This window comes from Magnolia sinica, chromosome 15, assembly GCF_029962835.1.
Source record: "Magnolia sinica isolate HGM2019 chromosome 15, MsV1, whole genome shotgun sequence".
In the NCBI taxonomy this organism is placed as follows: Eukaryota; Viridiplantae; Streptophyta; class Magnoliopsida; order Magnoliales; family Magnoliaceae; genus Magnolia; species Magnolia sinica.
Window position 1 is genome coordinate 63,326,004 of NC_080587.1, and position 25,803 is coordinate 63,351,806.

At 41.2% G+C, this 25,803-nt stretch overlaps 1 protein-coding gene across 1 annotated transcript in view; it reads left to right on the forward strand.

The window, feature by feature from the left end:
* The window catches only part of LOC131227618 (probable RNA-dependent RNA polymerase 1), a 71,855-nt gene that overhangs the window by 38,685 nt on the left and 7,367 nt on the right, over positions 1-25,803 (forward strand). The window contains exon 3 of the mRNA XM_058223424.1: positions 17,536-19,430. Coding sequence (XP_058079407.1) covers positions 17,536-19,430 — 1,895 coding nt within the window. The remainder of the gene's footprint in view (positions 1-17,535; positions 19,431-25,803) is intronic.

The window sequence follows — 25,803 nt, forward strand, 5'->3', positions numbered from 1 at the left end:
AAGTTAAAGTGTTGGAATTGTCAAAGGATGAGACATTTAAAAAAGAACTGTCAGTTTTCCAAAGCCCGGGAGGATGAGAAGTCAGATGATTTGCCGAAGGAAGCTAATTCGGTTGAATTTTGTGAAAGCTCAGATGGTTGTGATGTATTGTCAATGACTAAGATTAGAAATTTCTATCAGGAATGGATCTTGGATATGAGGGCATCGTACCATATGTGTCCTCATCAGTGTTGGTTTACCACATGTAGTAAGTATAATGGTGGGCTGGTTCTTATGGGCAATGATCATGCCTGCAAGATTATTGGAATTGGTTAGGTTTGCATCAGGATGTTTGATGGGATAGAGCATACTTTGACAAATGTGAGGCATGTTCCTGAAAATAAAGAGAAGACAATCCTTCTTTGGTTTTCTTATATTTGAGACAACCCTAAAGGGTTGAATATATAGAGATCTACAATCAACTATACAAGGTAAATGATAAAAACAGAATTATCTATACATGAAAATTAGCTATACAACGCATATGGCCTGTCGAACATGGAAATTAGCTATACAAGGAATGTGGTCTGTCTAACATCCCCCCTCAAACTGATGCTGGTTATCGACCAGTAAGAGTTTGTCAACTATAAATGAGTGAAGTGCAGAAGTGAGGGACTTCGTGAGAATGTCAGCAATCTAATCATGGGATGCGACATGTGGAAGAGAAATAAGCCTAGACTAGAACTTCTCTCAGATGAAGTGACAGTTAACCTCAATATGCTTTGTCCGTTCATGAAAAACAGGGTTAAAGGCAATTTGAATGGCACTGAGATTATATACATGGAGTGGAGTAGGATTCTGTAGATGAGCGCCCAAGTCGAAAAGAAGTCCATGAAATTAGACAATCTCACTACAAGCAGCTGACATCGCTCGATACTCGACTTCCGTGCTTGATTTGGAAACAGTGGCCTGCTTCTTACACTTCCAAGAGATGAGAGAAGTGCCGAGAAAAACACAGTAGCCAGTGGTAGATCATCATGTGAGAGCGCAATCAGCCCAGTCAGCATCCGAATAAGTACGAAAGTCCAGCGTTGCTGTGGAAGAGAAGAACAGTGATCGATCTAGAGTTCCACATAGGTACCGTAGGATGCGCAACACCGCAGTCATATGAAGAGTCCGAGGAGCAGATACAAACTGGCTAACTACTTGGATAGCGTAGGCAATATCAGGGCGAGTCATTATTAAGTAAACCAGACTCTCAACCAAACGGCAGCATAATGTGGGCTGCTCAAGTAGATCACCATCGTCACGGCCATATTGAACATTAAGTTCTAAGGGAGTCTGAACGGTCTTCTGATCCGTCAATGAGGCCAAGGCGAGAAGATCCTTGGTATATTTACACTGGCTAACTAGGATCCCATGTTTAAAATGTGAAAATTCAAGCCCAAGAAAGTAAGTTAGATGGCCAAGGTCCTTCATCTTGAGGATGATTGCAGAACTTCCTTTAATGTCGAGATGCTAGTAGCATCGCTACCAATCAGGAGTAGGTCATCAACATATACGAAAACAATGACAATTTCGTGATCAGTGGTGCGAAAAAATAAGGATGGGTCATGACCACTTTTAGTAAAGCCAACACTCGTAACAACATCGTGAAAGTGTTGGAACCATGCCCGAGGTACCTGTTTGAGGTTGTACAGAGCTTTCTTTAGGCGATATACCTTATTGGCAGGGATTAAAGATCAAGGAGGAGGTTTCAAATATACTATTTTTTGGAGGTCTCCATAAAGAAAAACATTTTTCACGTCCATCTGAACGAGTGGCTTAGAACGAATAGATGTTATTGCCAGAAGAGTGCGAACAGTTTTCATCTTAGCCACATGAGCGAATGTCTCATCATAATCAATTCCATATTCTTGTTTGTAACCCTGAGCAACAAGCCGAGCCTTGTATCGATCCAATGATCCATCAGACTTGAGCTTTACAGAATAAATCCATTTACTAATAATTAATTATTGGTCAGTGGGTCGAGTAACAATGTCCCACATATGGTTATCATCCAATGCTTCAAGTTCTTCTACCATAGCCTTCTTCCAACAATCATGAGTAGTTGCCTAAGGGTATGAAGTAGGAATAGATACAGTATCTAGAGTTGCATTCATAGTAGACATAGAGTATATCAAGCTATCAAGTCGTCGATGTACACGAGTGGAACGGCGTATCAAGGTGGGTTCTGGGTCGGCAACAGGTATAATAGGGAGAGTAACAGGTAGTGGATCTGTACGTGACCGTCGTGAGTAAACCTGCAATGGTCGAGGGAGTATATTTGAGGTAAAAGGAATGTTAAGAAAAGCGGTAAGACTAGGAGAGTATGGTGCATGCGGAGGAGGAACAGATGAATAAAAGGAAATATACTCAAGAAAAACAACATGTGACACCCGAACATGACGAGACACCGGATCATAGCATCGAAAACCCTTCTCAGTTTCTCCAAATCCTAAGTACATATATTTGACTGATTTTGGGGAGAGTTTGTTACGTTCACGTGATGCCAAGTGAACATAACATACACATCCAAAAATACGAAATGTGGAATATGTAGGAAGTAAACCAGTAAGAACAAAGTAGGGAGATTTATCGTTTAGAACTTTAGTTGTTATCCGGTTAATCAAGTAGACTAAATATAACATAACTTCTGCCCAGAAAGAACGAGGAACACTCATAGTTGTCATCAGGGTGTTGGCAGTTTCAACAATATGGTGATTTTTACGTTCAGCCACCCTGTTCTATTGTGGAGTATCAGAACAGGTGGTCTGATGAATAATCACATGACCCTGAAGATATGTACAAAAATTTGTGGAGAGATACTCTCCCCCTGAGTCAGAGCAGAGAGTTTGAATTTTTACCCGAAATTGAGTGTCCATCATAGAGTGAAATATCTTGAATTTTTTAAAAAACTATGACTTAGAGTGCCTAAAAGTAAATCCAGGTGTAACATGTGAAATCATCAATGAATATAATATAGTATCGCAACCCAGAGAGTGACATAATTGGTGAAGGACCCCATATATCCGTATGCACCAGCTCAAACATAGATGACGACTGTGTAGAACTTAGAGGAAAGGGAATACACTTACTTTTTGAAAGACAACAGGAAAAATAAGAATAATCCAAATTACTTTTATTAATAGAAATATTCCATAACATGCTTTAGAATGTGGATGACCCAGGCGAAAGTGTCAAAGTTTTCACATTTTATTTGCCGAACAAATATTTGAGGAAGATGGAGAAAAGAAATAACGAGCCGGAGTGACAGATGGGTCAAAGTCCAGCACATACAGACGACCATGCCGCCTACCCCTCCCAAGTACCTTCCCTGTTGTCATATCCTGCATAAAACAACAGTTTGGAAGAAATATGACTAAGCAGTTATTGGATGTAAGTTGACCAACAGAAATTAAATTTGAGAAGAGTTTAGGGACATGAAACACATCACGAAGGGTGAACTGGCAATGGGCAGAAGGAGAGAAAGTCAATGAACCAACGAACTGAATGGGTAGTCCAGTGTCATCCGCAGTAGAGATAGCCTGATTGCCAATGTAGGGACAAATGTCGTGAATATGTGATACATCACCAGTCATATGATTGGAAGCACCCGAATCGAAGAACCATGTAGAAGATGATGCTATACCTGACATACCGGCAGCAGAAAGGGTCTGCACAAGCTGCTAGAGCATCGCAGGAGTCAAAGGTGAGGAAAGTCCTTCAGTAGAAACAGTAAATGCAGTATCACTAATAGAAGGCTCGGAAGAAATAGTGGCAGAAGTAGTAGAAAGAGCACGAGGCCACGACCTCGACCACCACGTCCACAGCCGAAAGAGGATGTATAAGCACGTGAATGGCAGTCCTGAATACCATGACTAGTCCGTTGACAATAAGCGAACCAATTTTTGCACTGAGCGATGAGATGTGGCAGCCGTGACAAGTTAGAGTGGAACCACGGTTTAGTGCAGAGATGGATAGAGCAAGTACCAGATTAGATGATCTCGGAGTTGGGGAAGTGGAAGAGAGAACTTTCAGTCGTTGTTCCTCAGCTAACAAATCATTAATAACCGAATTCAATGAAGGAGTGGGGCTAAGGTTCAGGAGAGCAGCCCTATAATACTCAAATTCCGGACGCAGCTTCATAAGAAACTGTTGAACTTGCGCACTATCACGCAATGTTTGGAATATCTTAAAGTTATGAGGAAATACCAGATCCATCATAGCCATCTCTGTCCAAATTACAACAATTTTAGAGTATAACGTTTGAATACTTTCATCACCCTGAGTAAGGCGAACCAGATTTTGTTCCAGGCAGTATAACCGAGCTGCATTACTCTGTTGATAAATTATTTGGAGATGTTCCCATATCGCCTTAGTAGTGCGGTATGGCGTGAGGCCAACGGCAATTGACCGATCGATCGAATCAAGAGTCCAATTTTTATTTCCCACTCAGCTAATTTGTTCGCATCTGTGGAAGTGGGGACAGGAATAGATCCATTAATTAGTCCCCACAAACCACGACCCTGGAGAAAAATCTGAAAGTGGATGGCCCATAGATTGTAGTTGGTACCATCGAAACCACATCGTGGGGCCTCTATACGGGAGGAGTCTTTGTCTATAAAACTGAAGTGATGTAAAGGCTAGTGATGTACCTCCAACAGCAGCAACAAGGGCTGGGAGAAAATCTGTTCGTAGTAACAGCAACAACAACAACAAGATCTGATCACAGCAACAGCAACAGGAAATTAGGGGGTGTTCGGACGAGGCTAGGGGGTGGTCGGACGAGGCTAAGGGGTGGATGACGATGCTAAGGTTGGTCAGATGAGGCTAGGGGTGGTCAGTCGAGGCTAGGGGGTGGTCAGACGAGGCTAGGAGGAGGTTAACGCAGCAGAGGTGGTCGGACGAGGCTAGGGGGTGATCGGATGGCGGTCCGGATTTGTCAGGAGATGGTGTCGGAATAGGGTATGCTGATGCAAGAGGGGCCGGATCTGTTAAGAGGTGGTGCCACAGGGGTTTGCTGATGTAGGAGAGGCCAGATTTATCAGGTGGTGGTGCCAGTGATGAGGGAGGTGCCAGATCAGGATGTGCAGCTGAAGATGGTGGAGTAGGGTTGGATTGCTGGAGATCGGTATGGCTCTGATACCATGAAAACAAAGAGAAGACAATCTTTCTTTAGTTTTCTTGTATTTGAGACAACCCTAAAGGGTTGAATATATAGAGATCTACAATCAGCTATACAAGGTAAATGATAAAAACAGAATCATCTATACATGGAAATTAGCTATACCACGCATGTGGCCTATCGAACATGAAAATTAGCTATACAATGAATGTGGCCTGTCTAACAGTTCCAGACTTGAAGAAGAATCCGATCTCTCTAGGAGCTCTAAATGCAATTGGTTGCAAGTTCACTGGTTATGATGGTGTCTTAAAGTTTTTAAAGGGAGCTTTTACAATAATGAAGGCACAATGGAGCAATAATCTTTATCAGTTGATTGGAAATACTATATCTGGTGGAGCTACAATATCTGTAGCGAATTCCACATTAAAACATTTGTGGCATGTGCGAATAGGCTACATGAGCAAGCGGGGTATGAAGGTATTTCACAATCACAAGTTAATTCCTAGTTTTAAAAGCTTTAATTTAAATGTATGTGAGTATTGTATATATGGGAAACAATTGAGGCTGCATTTTAAAACCAAGAAACATGTTAGTAAATGGCAGTTTGATTACATGCATTCTGATGTGTGGGAGTTATCGCCCGTTGTTTCTAGAGGAGGATCGACTTACTTTGTCACATTTATAGACTTTTTTTTCTAGGAAGGTTTGAGTATATTTTGAAACATAATTCCGTTGTGTTTGTCACTTTTAAGATATGGAAAGCGATTGTTGAAAAATAGACAAGGCAGAAAGTAAAAGTTCTGAGGACAGATAACGGTGGGGAATTTACTTCAAGAGAATTTGACCAGTATTGTAAGAATGGGAGAATAGTTAAGTACAACATAGTGAAGCATACGTCAGAGCAGAATGGTGTGGCAAAACGTATGAATCTGAATCTTTTGGAAAGGGCTCAAAGTATGTTGAGGAATTATGGGTTGGACAAAGAACTTTGGGTTGAAGCTGTTTTTACAGCTTATTATATAGTGAATAGGTCTCCTTCTACAATTATTGATTGTAAAATACCTGAGGAAGTATGGAGTGGTCAAGTAGTTGATTGCTCGAGTTTAAGGATTTTTTGTTGTGATACCTATTCTCATGTACCGTTTGTTGGCTATGGTGATGGGATGAAAGGTTATAGGTTGTTAGATCATACTTCAAGGAAGATAATTATTAGCTAGGACGTCAATTTTGATGAGGGTTCATTATTTCACAAAGATGAGCAAAAGGAAATGAAAAAGTCAGTTATTGATGTGGAATTAAATACGGGTGAGACACTTAAGGAACCTGAGACGCGGGTTGGGGTACAGGAAGAGGCGGAGCCACCACTTGTCAAGAGAAATCCATCGAGGGATGTCAAGTTATTGTTGAGATACATGGATGACTCTAATGTTGCATTTTCCCTCATAACAGATGATGGGGATCTATCTACTTTTCAGGTAGCTTTAGACAATAAATATGAATAAAAGTGGATGGAAGCTATGCATGAAGAGCTGAATTCTCTATATAAAAATCAAACATGTGAACTAGTTGAGTTACCCATTGGGAGGAAGGTGATCAGGTGCAAGTGGATATTCCAGAAGAAACTGGTTACGTACAAGGCCAAATTGGTAGCGAAGGGATATACTCAGAAGAAATGTGTCGACATCAGTCAGATTTTTACACTATTGGTAAAGCAAGTATCTATTAGATTTGTATTAGCTCTGGTTACCCAATGCAACTTAGAATTGGAATAGTTGGATGTTAAAACTGTGTTTCTACATGGAGAATTAGAAGAATAGATTTACATGAAGCAACCAGAAGGGTTCTATATGCAGGGAAAGAAGGATCTTGTTTGTTGGTTAAAGAGATCTTTGCACGGCCTGAAACAATCGCTTAGGCAATGGTATAAGAAGTTTGATTCTTTCATGTTGAGCCAGAATTTTACTAGAAATGAATTTGATCATTGTGTTTATTTTAAAGCACTGAGTAGCAGGAATTCATCATTATAGTGTTATATGTTGATGACATGCTTATTTCTAGCCATAACATGTCTGAAATCAGCATGTTGAAGGCTCAATTATCCCGGATGTTTGAAATGAAAGATATGGGAGCTGCAAAGAAGATTCTTGACATTGATATACACAGAGACAAGGAGATAGCAACTTATGGTTGTCAAAGGAGTATCTTAAGAAGGTTCTAGTCAAGTTCGGATTGGAAAAGGCGAAACCAATTAACACTCCCCATGCTGCTCACCTTCAGCTTTTTTCAAAACTATCCTACTTCAGATGAAGAAAAGCAGTATATGTCTCGTGTGTCCTATTTGAGCGTAGTTGGTAGTCTTACGTATGTCATGGTTTGTACAAGACTAGATATTTCACATGCTGTTGGTGTTGTGAACAAGTACATGTCATAACAGGTGGAGCTATTAGTTGGATGTTTAAGCTTCAATCCGTGGTTGCTCTTTCCACTACCAAAGCTGAATACATGGTAGTAACAAAGGCATGTTAGAATTTTTTTTTTGTTGAAAGGGATGATAAATGAGTTGGGGCTTCAGCAAGAAGTCATGGTTATGCATTGCGACAGTGGGAGCGTGATTAATTTGGTGAATAACTCGCTATATCACTCCCGGATTAAGCACTTTGATATTCGTCATCACTTTATCCTGCAGATAATAGAATAATGAGATGTTGCTCTTGAGAAGATTCACACTAGTGAGAATCCGGTGGACATGCTTACAATGGTAATTCTTACAGAGAAGTTCAAGTTTTGCTCGACTTCTCTGAGCTTGGCAAGAAAGGAATGGATAGGGAGTGTGCACGAAGCGATGATAGTGATGCTTAGAAGAAGATTGGCAAGACAAGAAAGTGATTTTGCTATCAAGGTAGAGATTGTTAAAATTGTGACACCAAAATCATTATGTGTTTATTCACTTTTATGAGCCCATATAACCCATATTTCACATGCTAATAAGGCCCAAGTTTTAGTGGACCCTTGGAGGGGTATTTTTGACATTTTCCTCTTGAAAGGGCGACTTTTAGGGTTAGTTATGTTAGGGTTAAGAGAGAATTATGATTTGTGGTTGTTTTAAGAGACTCCAAGGAGAGATAACTAGGGTTTTTGCTGTAAGTTCACTCCATCCCCGCAATCTTCTCTGAATACTAGATTGATCGTCGCTTTATGCTTTGGTTTTTTTTTCCCACAAGGGTTTTCCATGTAAAAAATTGTGTGTTCTCTGTGTGGTTGCTTGGATTTTTTTTTCGTTTTTTCTTATTTGTTTCAATCTAGATTAAGGTGCTTCTGCAGGGTCAGTTCTCCAGCAAATACTGATATAAAGAAACTAAAAAAGAAGACTTCAAATCTCACCAAACTTTATGTACTGACTAGGGATTTTGGACATAGCTCGATAGTTTATAGGGATTATGCAACTATAAAAAGATCTAGAATACCATACAATTTATTCATAAACTTTTTATAGTCATCCGGTTGAATTTGTGCGCCCCACAAGTCAATCAGTCCATTAGACGGGCCATCAAATTGGATCTATGGGTCCCACATTCCAATTGGTCTATTGATCTAGTACAAAATAGCTATCACATCATTTCATCTCCAAATGATGTGGTTCCAATCTTTTAGTTTGATGGTTGGAAGGCTCTCTTCAAGTTGGGACCTTAGGTGGTTAAATAGGCTTGATCTGTGCGTTGGATTGTTGGATGGGTCTGATCTGCTCTTTTCTGCTCTACAGTCTAAACCCTTAAATGGATTGATCACATATTGGAAATATCTTGGCCTCTCTAGGATGATTGAGTGGTTCAGTTGCATTAATTCATAATTTCATATTTAGATACCAAAGTACTTAGTTTTTGCTAACGGAGATTTGTTATTTTCTATTACTTCATTTTGTTGAGTTTTTTATTGGACAAATGCACCATGGATACCCATATAAAAGGTGACGCAAGGGAGGACGTGAGGTCGAGCACCGTCTTCCTCAGGAGGATAACTATTCCGAATTCACGGAACTTCTCTGGACTCCTCACAGAGACTTCTCGAATCCACGAGGAAAGAAAGTAGGAAATAAAAATAAATTCTAATAAATTCGAATTTAATTAATGAATGAATAAAAACGAGTTCACAACCCTTTAAATAGGGGTACCAAGCAATGGGAAAGAAATCAGAATCAAACTACAACTAAAGCTCCTAGAATCCGTGACTTACTATAAATAGTAAACTTACTATTTATAGATGGTCGTGACTACTAGTGCGCAAGGTTTTCGGCCAAAAATAGTAAGTGTCCTATTTGGCTTCACCAAACCGTTCTCCTAATTATTCTAAGCTCTTTTCACGTTGGGCGCAACTCCTAAAGCCCGACGGATGAAGAGTTATAATCAAACTAAAAATTACTATTTATAGTAAAAATGAAATTAAAACAGGGAAATGACCGTCGATCCAGCGGTTTTTCGCAATTTCGGGCTACATAACCCGGCGTAGCGGGGTTGGTTGGCTAAAATAGCTTGTTCTACCCCAAAATTATATATTTTACGTCAGATAACTCATTTCGGATTGTGAGATATGCCCGATCTAAGGTCCGACGGTCCGGATCACTTTTGTCGTCGACCGGGCCTTTTCTAATCTACCTTGGCCTTGAAACTGTCCGCGACCCGCTTTACATCAGTCCCCTCCACTTCAAAAGAACTGGTCCTCGAGTTCTCATCCTGCGCTGGTTCATGATACTCGGTCAGGTCCGCAATGTTGAAAGTCCGTGAGATTGCCATGTCATCTAGAAGATCAACAACATAAGCGTTGTCATTAATCTTTTGGATGATTGGTACTGGTCTAATCTTTTTATTTTTTAACTTGTTGTACGTTCTGGTCGGAAATCGTTCTTTGCTCAGATGGACCATTACTTGGTCGCTCACCTCGAACACTTTTTGTCGCCGATGCTTGTCCGCTTGCTCCTTGTACTTTTTGTTTGAGGCATGTAGCTTGGTTTGTACCTCCGCATGAATGCCCATGATCTTGTCAGCCATATGTTCTGCTGCAATGTTCATACCTGGGAGCTTGGGTAGAGGGACCAAGTCTAGTGTGTGGCGAGGTACTCGTTCATAAATAACCTGGAACGGGGATTTCCCTATCGAGCGATTCACCATGTTGTTGAATGGAAACTCCACTTGAGACAAGGCTAAATTCCACTGCTTCAGTTTTTCTCCTGAAATACATCGAAGGAGGTTTCCCAACGTGCGATTCACAACCTCAGTTTGATCGTCAGTCTGTGGGTGGTAGGCGCTGTTAAACTGAAGTCGTGTATCGAATCGAGTCCACAAAGTCCGCCAAAATTGGCTTATGAACTTCGTGTCACGGTCAGAAGTAATAGTCTTGGGAACTCCGTGTAGCTGCACAATTTCTCTGAAGAATAGATTCGCCACGTGTGTTGCATCGAGAGTCTTCTTGCATGGAATAAAGTGCGCCATCTTGGAGAAACGATCTACTACCATGAACACCGAATCCATGCCGCGTTGTGTTCGTGGGAGACCAAGCACGAAGTCCATAGATAAATCTTCCCAAGGGCCGTCAGGTACGGGTAACGAGGTGTAAAGGCCCATATTATGAGATTGCCCCTTGGAGGTCTGACAAATAAAACAACGTTGGACTGTCTTTCCCACATCACGTACCAATTGCGGCCAGTAATATCGTTCTTCCACAAGAGCTCGCGTCTTGTCTCGCCCAAGGTGTCCACTAAGGCCACCTCCATGTAGCTCTTGGATTATCTGTTCCCTTAGCGAACTGTTCGAGATGCATAGTCGATTTCCCTTGAAAAGGAACCCGTCTTGCATATGTAAGTCGCTGGGGTAACCTTCTTGGCATCTAACCCATGCGTCTTTGAAGTCGTCATCATCGGCATATATGTCTTTGAGGCACTCGAACCCGACAACCTCATTGCTCATAGTGACTAACAAAGTTGCACGGCGACTCAGTGCATCAGCTACTTTGTTCTGTTGCCCTGACTTGTGTTTTAGTATGAATGTGAATTCCTGCAAAAACGAGATCCATCTAGCATGCACACGGTTAATGTTAGCTTGACTATTAATGAATTTGAGAGCTTGATGGTCCATGTAAAGTATGAATTCCCTTTGAATCAAATAATGTCCCCAGTGTCGCAGTGCCTAAACTACCGCGTATAACTCGATCTCATATGTAGACCACTTCTTGTGTGCATCGCTAAGTTTCTCACTGTAGAAGGCTACCGGCCTACCTTCTTGAGACAAAACTCCTCCAATTCTGACATATGAGGCATCACATTCGACTTCAAACAGTTTGTCAAAGTTGGGAAGTACAAGAACCAGGGTCGTGGATAATCTACGCTTGATTTCGGCAAAGCTCCTGTCAGCTTCGTCAGTCCACTGAAACTGCCCTTTCTTCATGCAATCTATGATTGGTGACACAATGGTACTGAAATTTTTCACGAATCGACGATAGAATGTTGCCAGTCCATGAAAACTTCACACTTCGTGAATATTTGTAGGAACCGGCCATTCTCTGATTGCCTTCACCTTTTCCTCATCCACCCGAATGCCCGTGGATGTTACGACAAAACCCAGAAACAATAGGTTATCAGTCATGAAGCTGCACTTTTTTAAATTAAGATACAGTTTATTTTTAGTGAGCACTTGAAGGACCTTCTTGAGGTGTATGGGTGGTTTCGTCTTAACTGTATATCAAAATATCATCGAAATAAACCACAACGAACCGCCCAATGAAAGGTTTCAAAACTTGGTTCATCAATCTCATAAATGTACTAGGCACACTCGAAAGACTAAAGGGCATGACCATCCATTTGTATAATCCTTCCTTGGTCTTAAAGGCCGTTTTCTACTCATCACCCGGCTGTATTCGAATCTGATGGTACCGCTCCTTAAGTCCAATTTAGAGAATATTTTTACACCCTCTAGCATGTCCAGCATATCATCCAACCGTGGAATAGGAAACCTGTATTTTATGGGATTTTGTTGATGGCTCGGCTGTCGACACACATGTGCCAACTCCCATCTTCTTTGGAGTTAATAGAGCTGGTACAGCACATGGACTCATGCTTTCTCGAATAAGACCCTTACGGATCAACTCCTCTACTTGTCCCTGCAGAATCTCACACTCATTCGGACTCATTCGATAATGAGGACGATTAGGTAAACTGGATCCAGGGACAAAGTCGATATAGTATTGGATATCCCGCATGAGGGGAAACCCATCGGGAAGGTCATCGGGCCAGATTTCTTTGAATTCATGTAGCAGGGGCCTTAGTCTTTCAGGGATGATGGTAGGCTCGAGTTCTTCCCCTTTTACAATTAATGCATAAGTCTGTCTTGTTTCTTTGGATTCTTCCACGAAGTCCCGTATGGTTAAAAGAAAACGGCCCTCCACTTTAGAAGTTTCAGGTGGTCCCTCGGGATCCATAAGGGCCAATATAGTCTTCCCGCCGTCCTTGATGAAGATATATATGTTATCTCGCCCTTTATGAGTGCCATCATGGTCAGATTGCCAGGGCCGACCGAGCAGTATGTGACATGCTTCCATGTCAACCACATCGCATACTACTTCATCTTTATAATGTTTGCCAATTGAAAAGGATATGGTGCACCGTTCAGTTACCTTTGTTTCGCTGACCTTCTTAATCCAACCAATTGTATATAGAGAGGGATGACGCTCCGCTTTTAATTGTAATTTTTCCACCATGACCTTGGAGACGATGTTCTCGCTGCTTCCGCTATCAATGATTATGTCACAAACCTTTCGATTCACCGTACACCTAGTGTGGAAGATGTTATGCCGCTGTGGATGCACTTCTTTTCTTTGCGCATATAATAGTCGCCTCACGACGAGCGACTCGCCGTGATCTTGCTGAACCCAACCTGAGTCATCTGCCTCGTTCTTGGTGGTATGCTCCTATTCTTCAATATCTAGATCTTCATAAGCGTTATCAGCACTACCATCATTGATGGCGAGATTTGCCACTTTTCACTGGGGACAAGTATTTGATAGGTAGCCCGGTTGGCCACAACGATAGCAGTTATCAGGCTTTGGCCAAGCATAGGGGTTCGGGATTCTACTTGGACCAGCAGCAGTCGATACGCTCCTTTGGGGTCTAGCTTGCCCGCTTCCCTGATATCGGTTCTCAAACGTAGGAGGTTGAGTGCGTGCTCCTACGGGCTCCTTCCCCTTGGGTTGTGCAATTCCCTGGGGTGGACCTGCCACAGGGATCCTTGCAATAGGATAGGTCCGTATGTTAGGACGTTCAAGTTGCGCTTCTACACGAGTAGCCAACTTGATCGCATCATTCATCATCCAGACGGACTACATCTGGACCTGATCCTAGATAGTCATACACAATCCACCGTTGAATCAGGCAACTTGCTGCGATTCAGTCTCGACCAAATCGTTACGCGCCGCCAGGCGGTAAAATTCTTCTGCGTATTCTCTCACTGACCGACTACCCTGTCGACAAATTTGGTATTGTTGGAATAATACCTGATCATAATCGCTAGGGAGGAATCGGGCACGTAGTAGCTACTTCATCAACTGCCAGGTGCGGATTGGTGCTTTCGTCTGCCTGGTTTGCGCAAGTTGCAGTTGTTCCCACTAAGCTGAAGCTCCTCTTTTCAACTTGTAGACTACAAGCTTGACCTTCTTTGCTTCAGGGACGTCCATATAGTCGAAAAATCGCTCAACTTCAGAAAGCCAATCGAGGAAATCCTCAATGTCTAGTTGACCATTGAAGCTAGGAATATCAACCCGCATCTTGAATTCTCCATCCGTTCGATCTACTCGATCGCCACCATGTCTAAGGTGTTGGAAGATTATGTCGTCGATTTCCTCGTCACTGGAGCCCCCTTCTTCAGGAATGACCTTGGATGCACTGCCGGTACTATCCTGCGATCAGGGCGATTACGAGTTTCAGCAATTGGCGGTGGAGGATTACCACCAGGAACACTGAGTTGCCTTAGGTTTTCCACCAAGAGATCCGCTATGCGGTCGATGGAAGTTGGCACCGACATCAACAGCAATCAGTGTAAAGCCACTGGTCGGTGGACATTTAAGTCTAGAGAGCAGGTTACTTAGCCATAGATAGGGCCCACCAAGATGTTTGTGATAAATCCCTATGTCCATCTGTTTTGCGACGCAGGGGAGGACGTGAGGTCGAGCACCGTCTTCCTCAAGAGGATAACTATTCCGAATCCACGGAACTTCTCTGGACTCCTCACAGAGACTTCTCGAATCCACGAGGAAAGAAAGCAGGAAATATAAATAAATTCTAATACATTTGAATTTGATTAATGAATGAATAAAAACGAGTTCACAACCCTTTAAATAGGGGTACCAAGCAATGGGAAAGAAATCAGAATCAAACTACAACTAAAACTCCTAGTATCTGCGACTTACTATAAATAGTAAACTTACTATTTATAGACAGTCGTGATGTCTACTAGTGCGCAAGGTTTTCGGCCAAAAATAGTAAGTGTCCTATTTGGCTTCACCAAACCGTTCTCCTAATTATTCTAAGCTCTTTCCACGTTGGGCGCAACTCCTAAAGCCCGACGGATGAAGAGTTATAATCAAACTAAAACTTACTATTTATAGTAAAAACGAAATTAAAACAGGGAAATGACCGTCTATCCAGGGATTTTTCGCAATTCCGGGCTGCGAAACCCGGCATAGCGGGGTTGGTTGGCTAAAGTAGCTCGTTCTACCCCAAAATCATATATTTTACGTCAGATAACTCATTCCGGATTGTGAGATACGCCCGATCCAAGGTCCGACGGTCCGGATCACTTCTGTCGTCGACTGGGCCTTTTCTGATCTATCTTGGCCATGAAACTGTCCGTGACACACTCTACATCAAAAGGAGAAAAACAAAATGCTTTTATAAACAGTTCAAGATTGTCTTCAGCATAAACAATGATTCTAAAACTTGAAAACATAACTGATTCAGAAGTCTATCGAATTCGGTGGTATTGAAGACTCAATGGACAACTTGAAAACAATCGAAACAAAATAATCATAATTAAATAATTAGTTATATACATTAGGGGGTGGAGAGAGGGAGGAGAGAGATCGGCGGAGAAGGGAGTGGCTAGGTGTGGGCTACACACACAAATACAGAGGAAGGATGCCTGTATTGGTTTCAACATTTGGCTAGGTGTGGACTACACGGATTGATTTGGTCCACTTGAGTTTTAAATATGCCTTGCTTTTGGGCTCACATCATAGCATGAATTGCCTTAGCTGATGGTGAGTGGATGTCACAAGGACTTCATGGTGGGCTCCACAGAGTTTTTTGTTGCAAGAAGAAAGAAAAAGGTAAGGTTATGGGCTACTCTCATTAGAAACGACAGAACTACCCCAGTTAAAGGGCCAGACACATCAATATTATTTTGTTTTGAAATTCTTTCGATGACGATTTGTGGAGAAAAAATTGCCCAAATGCTACTCACATTATTTATAGTAGAGATATATTTCAAGTGTATAATTTAGTATAATCAAGGAAAAAACTTAGAAAATCTAAGAAAAATCTATAAAGTCTTGGAAACAAAATGAAGAAACTTAAGGCGACTTGGTAGGAACTTGAATGAATCGAGTTTCTGTCGAGAGACTTGAAATCCAATCGAGCCAACTCGGTCGAGTTTCAAGTTGACATGTCGAGTTTTTAAACTACTGTCCAATTAAAATAGCTTTGTAAACATTCATGAATATGGATCTGCTTCTCAGCTAGGATAATCGACATTTCAACAATATTTCTTTGGTGGGCTTATATGCTAGCAAGGAAAGTGAGATTTTTGGATCTCTTCTTGTTTGGAAATGAGTATTCTTTTAATCCCTGTACTGTTGAGCCATACTAGAACTAGTGTTCGAAATTTCGGTATCACGTTACGTATCGCATCCTTGGGATATAGATTATAGATACATATCATTTATTGCACTAGATATATAGTTTGTACTGGGTAATTTATTGGACTTTTTGGGAAACATGGGAAAACATTGTGAAATTTGTTGAATTTTCAATGAAACTTCATGGATTGTTAAAAAAGACCTTAATACACACTTTTAAATCATAACATCTCAAAAAAGAAGTGCACATAATAGGTTTCTTTTGTATAGGATCTTAAACTATGCATTGTCTAACTAAACTAATGCAACTATATTCAAATTGAATGCATAACATTTATGTATGTGAAGATCATTTCATCAAACACTCCTAAATACATAGAAATTATTAATTGACAGCTGGTAGAAAGGAATTTTTTTTTTTAAATAATAATTTCTTTTAATTAATTTTTAATTAAAAATGATTTTTATTTTCCGAAAATTGACAAGGACTTGACAAATCAGTAGATCAGCCCTAATGCATGCTCGATTTCATGTTTGGAGTGCAACATTGCAAGCAATTTGCATAAAAATTGCAGAAATTTTATTTTTCCCCAAATCAGACCACCTACACTCAAATTTCGAAATTAGAGTGTATGTGATAATCATTTCATCAAATACTCCTAAAAACTTCGAAATTAGTCTCAATTGACATGAAGAACCAATGGATATTGAAATCAAAGCTCTATCTGTATGATTTTCATGCAAAACATGAAGAACAAATGGATTTGGAACCATTTGACACGATTTAACATAATTTCAAAAAAAAAAAAAAAAGAAGAAGAAGAAGAAGATCGGAAATTGAAAATGATCACTGGATCGAATACGTGGGATATATCAGCACTACTTGTGTGTTTTGTATCGCATAGGTAGGATACAAGCTATATCGTGGGATATATCGGCCGATATCGTTGATATTTAAAACATTGACTAGAGCAAATATTGCATTCCGTTTCCCTTCCGATGCTCTGGTTCCTTCCTCATTCTAACTGTGTTTGTTTCAGCAGCTGTCTTTTCCTTTTTTCCCAAGATAAGTTTCTTTAATGTTGGCATTTAATGTTGGGAAATCAAATCTGAGATCTGATCTGTTCATTGGGTGGATTGCAGAGTGGATAGATCACACTCCCAAATTCCATGGATTGGATGGTCCTACCCTTCCGATGACTGGGAGTCTGGGACATTTTCTTGTTCAGTTTTGACCATTGCCAGAATTCTTTTCTAATGCCCATTTGTCAGTCACTGACAGCATGGTTAAGATCATCTGATCAGTGAGGTTTTTCTACCATGCTGATGCATGGTGGGACCCACCCAATTGCTGGTTTGGGTTATTAACTGTCATTAACTGATTTGGGCCATTAACAAAATGCAGTGCACCAAACAGTAACCTCTTCAATGTTTCCCGTTGTTTCTTGTAGCAGAAATTTAAATGGCAATGGTTGATATGTTTTCCTAATTTCTAGGTGCAAGCTTCTCCTCGGATTTACAAGAAGCCTCCAATCAGTCCACAAGCTATATATGAAGATCCGATTTTAAACTACTACAAGGACATATCAGATGATCAATGGGTCAGAGCAATCGATTTCACTCCCTCTTCTTCAATCGGCCAATCTTCTGCATTGTGTTTGGAGGTTCCATACAGCTGCAAGCTTCCTGATATCCGTGAGAACTTCGTACATTTTAAAGAAATTAAAGGTCAATTCATCGTGGAGAGTGGTCCTTCTTTCTCTCGTGGTTTGGATCTTGTCCCCATCGTCGGGCCTCGCCAAAGGACTCAAATACCATATAAGATTCTGTTTAAGATAAACAGTTTAGTTCAGAATGGGATCATCATGGGCCCCACACTCGATGATGATTTCTTTAGGTTGGTTGATCCTTGTTTGGTACCTAATCACTACGTAGAACATGCCTTGGAGACTCTCTCTCAATTAAAGGATTCCAACTTCAAACCTGCAAATTGGCTTCGTGAACAGTACAGAAAATACCGCTCATCTCAGCATCCTCCAAAATCCACCACTATTTCATTGGATCCTGGTTTGGTCTATGTCCATAGAGTTCAAATCACTCCCACTAAAGTGTACTTTTGTGGGCCAGAGATCAATGTCTCGAACCGCGTATTACGCCACTATGCTGAAGATATAGATAATTTCCTTCGTGTTACTTTTGTCGATGAGGAGTGGGACAAAATGCGGTCGGCCGACTTGGTACAACGGGCAGTTCCGGAAAATGGTGAAAAACATACTGATATTTATAAAAGGATACTCACCACTTTGAGAAATGGAATAGTTATTGGCAGTAAGAAGTTTGAATTTCTTGCATTCTCCTCAAGTCAATTGCGGGAGAATTCTGCATGGATGTTCGCAGCAAGAAGAGGACTCAATGCAGCTGGAATAAGGAGGTGGATGGGTGACTTTAGTCAGATAAGGAACGTGGCGAAATATGCGGCCCGACTGGGTCAATCGTTTGGGTCGTCCAAAGAAACTTCGAGTGTTGATAGGTTTGACATTGAACGTATTCCTGATATAGAGATCAGAAACAAGAAATATAATTTCTCAGACGGAATTGGAAAAATTTCAGCCGATTTAGCTAAAAGAGTGGCAATTAAGTGCGATATCAGAGGTTTAACGCCGTCTGCTTATCAAATTAGATATGGTGGATACAAAGGTGTTGTAGCTGTGGACCCCATGTCTCAATTTAAGTTGTCCTTGAGAAAAAGCATGCACAAGTATAAATCGGACAACACAAAACTGGATGTTTTGGGGTGGAGTAAATATCAACCTTGTTACCTCAATCGGCAGTTGATTACTCTTTTGTCGACGCTCGGAGTTAGAGATTGTGTGTTTGAAACGAAGCAAAAAGAATCTGTAGATCAACTGGACATGATTTTAACGGATCCAACGAGAGCACAGGAGGTGCTTGAAGTCATGTCACCGGGAGAAAACAATCGGGTCCTTAGAGAGATGCTGATGTGTGGTTATAAGCCAGATGCTGAGCCATTCCTCTCAATGATGCTCCAAACTTTTCGGGCATCAAAGCTATCAGAACTGAGGACTAAGTCACGGATTTTTGTTCCAGAAGGAAGATCAATGATGGGATGCCTAGATGAAACTAGGACTCTTGAATATGGGCAGGTGTTTGTGCAAATATCTGGTGTTGGGCGTAAGCAGTTTTTTGATAAGGATTCATTTAAATTTGGGGGAAATGAGTCAGATCAGCAGCCTATTGTGATCGAGGGCAGAGTATTCGTTGCCAAAAACCCATGTCTCCACCCAGGTGACATTCGTGTGTTGCAGGCCATCAACGTCCCAGCCTTACACCATATGGTTGATTGCGTTGTTTTTCCACAGAAAGGAAAAAGGTCAGACATTCATGCAACTTACATTTAGAATTTAATTTCGAGACTTCAAATGCTTCTGTGGTTTTTGCATTATCACTTCTAATCTGTATATTATTCAATTTACTATAACCTTGCACTGAATGATTATAACAATATATTAGATGCTTGTGCTGAATCCTGTGAGTGGTAGTTACATCTTCTGTCCTAATAACCTGTTTAATGTTTTGAGTATGTGAATCTGCATGAATTTCTTGCTTTTGAGCTTCAGTGGAACTTATGTAATTGCTTGACCATGAACCTCTGTTAAGGACATATCCTTTCATATGGGACATGAAAGAAAACTCATCATGCAAACTCACCCTTGTAACTTATTTTAGCTCTGGCAAGGGATGTTTTGGAGAAGCCAAGTGGGTAAGATTGTACATGTATCAGGAGTTGTTGTTGGTTATATTATCATCATAATCTAGGCCTTATACCAACTAATCGGGGTCGGCTATGCGAATCCTGTTTCGGCATTGCACTCTATCAGGGGGCATACCTTCAGTTAGGGCCCATTTGGACGCATCTGCAAAATGGGTTTATGCTGCTGAAACATTGTTGAGCTAGACATTGTTTGGCTTCAGCATTTGGATGCACATCTGCAAGTGTGGCTAATGCCCCAATTGACAAAATCAGCACTAAAAGCCTACTTGCTGAAAGCCAATCAGATTGGTTTTCAGTGAGTCGACGAATAAGTTGACCAATGAAGTCAACAAAAAAGGCATTTGTCAGAAAAAGGGGTTTCTGGAAGTTGCGTCGAAACAGGGCCTCAACCATAGATCATCAAGTCCTTTTTCACTACCTCCACCTGCATTCTTTTGGGCCTTTCCCTTGCCCTTTTAGAGCCTTCAGTGCACTGACTTGCTCCTAACCATTGCAATTCTTGGTTTCTGTTGCACATGACTAAATTATCTATGACTACTTTCCCTTATCTTATTGCCTAGGTGCTACTCTTAAGTTTCCTTAAATGCATTCATTTCTAATTCTATCCTTGGCTTTCCATTTATCCATCTCAACATCCTCATGTCCAGCTATGCTGGGAACACAACAAGTCTTAACATGACTTGTCAGGCACAATAGCAACCTCAGATAGAATCAAACAACACAATAGAGAAGAAAAATTCAAGCAGCTACAGAGAACACGCAAAATTTACATGGAAAAACTCTTTCGAAAAAAAACCACGGCACCGAGCGATGAACAATCTGCTATAATTAGAAAGTTACAAGAGATGGAATAACTTATTGATTTGAAAACCCTAGCTTTCTCCCTCTCAAAACCCGTGGCTCTCAAACTCTCACAATTTCATTAACCCTAATCCCATATTAACATGGTATTTATAACCCCCGTATAGAATTGGAAACAAAACCGTGCACTTACACATAAGTTGCACAAACCGTCGATCGAATCACCTCCCATCGACACACCATCGATCAAATCGACAATGCCCAAAAGTGTACAAAGAGTAAACATGTATTTGTGGGATTTTCTTGATCAAATCAACGCTGCTGTCAATTGAATTGAAAACCTGTTTCAACAACAAATTGAAGGCACCCGATCAACAAGCCACACATTCTATGAATATGTTATTCCTTTACTGCCCAAAATTGTCCCATAAAGCGTGGCTGGTCATGTAGCTATCATACAACGATCATTTCCTTCTTATTCTCATGGAGGGTTTAATGTAGTTAGTTGTATATTCACATGCCTCTACTTTTGTAACACCCCGAGTTTTCAGAACCCGAGTATATAACTCGTATTCCAAAAACCCGAGTGTTAATCTTTAAGGATAGCCAAATTCCACACATATATATTTTTTTCCTTATTTTCTTTTTCAGAGTAAGCAGTTTAACGGAATAGGAATAAACCAAACATAAAGAGAATCTCGTATATATTTGAAATATTCGAGCGGCTACTCATAACGACTTCTACAAACCAATGTCTCAATACTTACAATTACTAAATGAAATAATATCGCATGTGAAACAAAGTAAATTATAACAAATCTTGAGCTGTAAAATCACGTTGCAACTCTTGGCAAATATAATCATGCATCCTTGACAATTGTACCCCGCTCCTCATAAATATGAATACGAATATCATGTAGGCCACCTGCACTACCTATACGGTTATATATTCGATAAATGAGTGGCCAGTTCAGTGTGAATTCTCCTCAAGATTACACACCGTCGCATTAGGTAAGCATAGTTATAAATGAAAAGGCATTCAAAATAATACATAATGCATTCTTATTAAATGCATGGATGCATGAGTGCACATCAACTGAGGATACTCATCTAGTTGACTTTTGGGCAAAACCCATGCATGTGGCTAGTCACTAGCAAAAGTACATCGTACATGCGTAGTGCCAAGCTCACCCAAAGTGGGTCGATAGTCGATGGTCTGGGAGTTAACAAAATGTTACCACGACTAAGGGCACATGCTACAACATCCAGAATTAGCCACCTGTCATCGCCCGTATACTATGAATGCCATTATTATTCCGATTACAACCAGCTAATTTAAAAAAGCTCAAAGGTCACGACGAGGGGTTCATAACCCAGTCTAGGCCGACAACTCGGGCATAGTGTCCCATTCTACCATCCCCGACTCATGAGACCTCCTCCTCAGGATGTTTAATGGAAGCTCATCGACTAGTGGTCAATTATAATTCAGTATATGGGGCTTACCATCGCATGGCTGCACAAAAATAATACATCGAGCCCACATAGGGCAAATACCAAAACAAAGCCACATAGGGCAAATATCAAAACCAAGTAACATAGGGCAAATATCAAAACTATGCGATAAAAGATCATTCTTAAAAACAACTTAAACACAACAACCCATGGATGGTAGGCCCACATCAATATTCCATTTAAACCATCATTCAAGTAAGTCGAATGTCTATTATAATCACAATCAATCAAGTTAAATCCCAAGTCTGGATGTACATCTATAAGTGGGATTTCCGCACGATGTACCAATTCAAGTTTCACAAGCAATCTACAAGCTTGAGAAAATATACAAGTGCAACATATAGATATTCATGCAGGATAAATATTGAGCACATAATCTAGAATTCAATTCCAACAACTGGTATAAATAATTATGGGATAGAGATATCAATTATCAAGCAAAATTGAAGCATAAACTATCACTTAAGCTAATAGGAAAATGGAAAACTTAAGGGCAATAAATCATCATCTTATGTTTTGAACCGTCTATATTATCGCTAGGAAGAGAGTGCTCATAGAATCAAATTCTCCGGAGTGGGACTTGACCCAAACCCGAGCCCGATCACCCCAACTAGGTTTAATCTGAACCAGATCGATTCAATCTAATTCAAGTCCCATATATTCCATAATAAGCCTAATAGGTGGTAACTATTGGGGTGATTTTGGGGAATCCCTTAACAAACCTGATTTGAATTCAATTTGAACCATCATAGTCAATCTCATATATGGAAGATCCTACACATGGGAAATTTAAGATTTCTCATGCCCTTATAATAGAAATAACTTCTAATTAAACTCAAATTAGCATTATAATAAGTTGGGTCAACTTACCTACCAAAGTGAGTCACTCAACTTGGATTTATCTTGCTAAGGGGCAATTCGGCTAGAATAACACGGTTCAGGCGTGGAGTCAAACTTCACTACCAAGCTGATATAACTGGATTCGACTGAGTTCACCAGAACTTGACAACCCAATGAAAGTTCATCGAGTCAACTCAGCTGATGCATCTCAGTTGAGGCCTCTTCTTGGCAAAATGCATCACAATCAACGAATAGGGCTTGAGTCCCTTGTCATTGGTCGTCCACAAGTTGAACTCAACTTCCCTACCACACCTAACATTGGAGATTACTTAGACATTCTCCGCAATTGCTAGAAGCGAGTCAAGTCGACCCAAGCGGCATTTGGATTCAAGCCGGTCCAGACGCTGGGATATAACTTCTGGATCGAAGCTCATTTTAAATGGATGGAGGGGACCTCAAGTCATCCAGCACTAAGTCGATCAAGAGGGCTTGCCTGGCCAACTCGGCATCAACCAGTGGCTCTGCAGCAGTCCATTCAATCTATTGAGTGGCTGCAACAATGGGTTGCACCATGTCAGCTGCCTTCAGGTCCTTATTCGAGTTCTGATGATGGCACGACTTGTGCAATAGCTTGACGACAGAGGGAGAGGATTCACGTTGACGGTACCCAGCGAAGCAGTAACTCATCCTCTCTCTCTCTCTCTCTCTCTCTCTCTCTCTCTCTCTCTCTCTCTCTCCTAGAGCCCACAGTGTTTGGACTCGACTCAAACGCGGCCCGAGCTCCGAAAACTCGGTCTTACTCGACTAGAACTCAGATGAGAGTGCAACAAGCGCACCCATCCTCTCACTCTCTTTCTCGCACTCTCTCTCTCTCTCTCCCTTTCTTCCTTCTTTCTCTCTTGGGACCCCTAGTTGCACTCCGACTCAGTCTGAGTTGGTCTAGCCAATTAGACTCGGATAGGTCTTGCGTGGTGTGGCACCACAGCCCGCTCGATTCTCACTCCTCCCTCTCTCTCTCTCTCCCCCTCTAATTTTCTCTTTCCTTTCCTAGATATTTGGTGAGGATCCTAAGAATAGCTCCCCCTTTTTAAAGAGTTAGGGCAGGCCATCTAGCAGCCGAAAGTTTATGCCACATTACTCGGACATGGTGGGTCACACGCGCTGATTTAAGTTGCATGGTATTGGCCCATTACATTTACGTGGGATGAGTTTCCTTCACCGTGACCCACCGATGGAACGTCTCTGATCGAGAAATGGGCCACACCTCATCATGATGAGTTTTTTAGTTGGACGGGGAAGATGATGGCATCATTCATGGCAGGTTTCCATCCATGGTCTAAGATGGTCATCCAAGACATCTGAATGGATCGGATGTGTCCAAAAACGGCTGTGGGGCCCACTAATATTGCCCCTGATCGAGATGCCCTAGCATCTCACGAGTTTTTCGGCCGCAACCATCTTCTTGTGGGATAGAGGCTTCCTTCAGAAAGAGAAGTTAGGGTTGTTGCTACCCTAGCGTGGATGATTGAGATGGTCTATGAACTCGGGCGAAGGGCTTGGATTGCGCCAGGGAGACTTTCCCAAAGTGGAAATGTCTCCCACGCCGGCTCATCTAGCAGGCATTTGCTTGCCCATTTTCGGCACTAAAGGAGAGGCATGGATTGTTTCTCAGAAGAACGGTTGGGATGGAGAGGATGTGATCGCATGCGGATCGCCAAGCTGGCACGAGGATGATTTCTATTTCTGGAAAAACATCTCACTCATAGCTCTATTGTGCCTATTGTAGCGCTCATGCACGTGTGCATGAACTCGCATAGACAACGAGGTTTTGGTAAGATGAGGACTCTCCATCAGATGGACGGTTTGGATCATCCATATGGCAAGTGTAGGTGGGCCACCAATCAGAACAGACGGACGTTGTCTGTTTGTCAAGGTGCGGGCAGAAAACAAAAGAGAGAGAGGGAAATTCTCTCTTTTTAAAGAAATTGCGGGTGAGCCCGCTTTGACCGGGCTCCCCGGACCCGTGAACAGCGAGTGCACCTCCTCTTGTGCACACACGAAATGACCGTGGGGCCCACAGAGATGTTTGGATGAAATCCACTCCATTCATTCAATTCATCTACCTATTTAAGGCCATGATCTCAAGAATGGGGCTGACCTAAATCTTAAGTGAGCCAGACTCTTAAATTGCTAGTTCTAATGGTGGATTTCAGTCGATCTAATGGTTGGATCATTCTAAATTTGAATATCAGCTGTTAAAATGGTCTTAGGGACCGCTTAGTTGAGAATCAGTGGTTGAGTTAGGGAATAGATGACCTAATATGCATTTAGAATGTTGAATATTATTATTACAATATTATTACTATCATTTATATATATTACCATTATTTTATTTTATTTTCCTCTAAATTGTTGTTGTGAGTCATGCCTATTCATTCATCCACTCAACACCCATAGAGCTTGGATAAAAATAAATAAATAAGTAAATTATTTTAGTTTGTAAGTGGGTCACAGTTTAAATTAACGGTTATATTTAAAAATTCATTGTCTCGAATATTGAAACTAAGTGGTGGGTCACCCCACGGGAAATTGGGAACCTAATGGATGGTTTGATTCATCTATCAAAGTAACTGAGATCTTAAAATATACGTCTCTACTATGATGGACTATTTTGAAAATCAATCAGATGGATGGCTTGTTGTTCACTCCCCAAGTATAGGGTTGTGATGTAGTAATAAACTCGGTAAGACCGAGGTCGAATCCACAGGGACTGAAACTTGTACGTTTCCTGAAACTAGATAGAAATAGAACTAGCCTA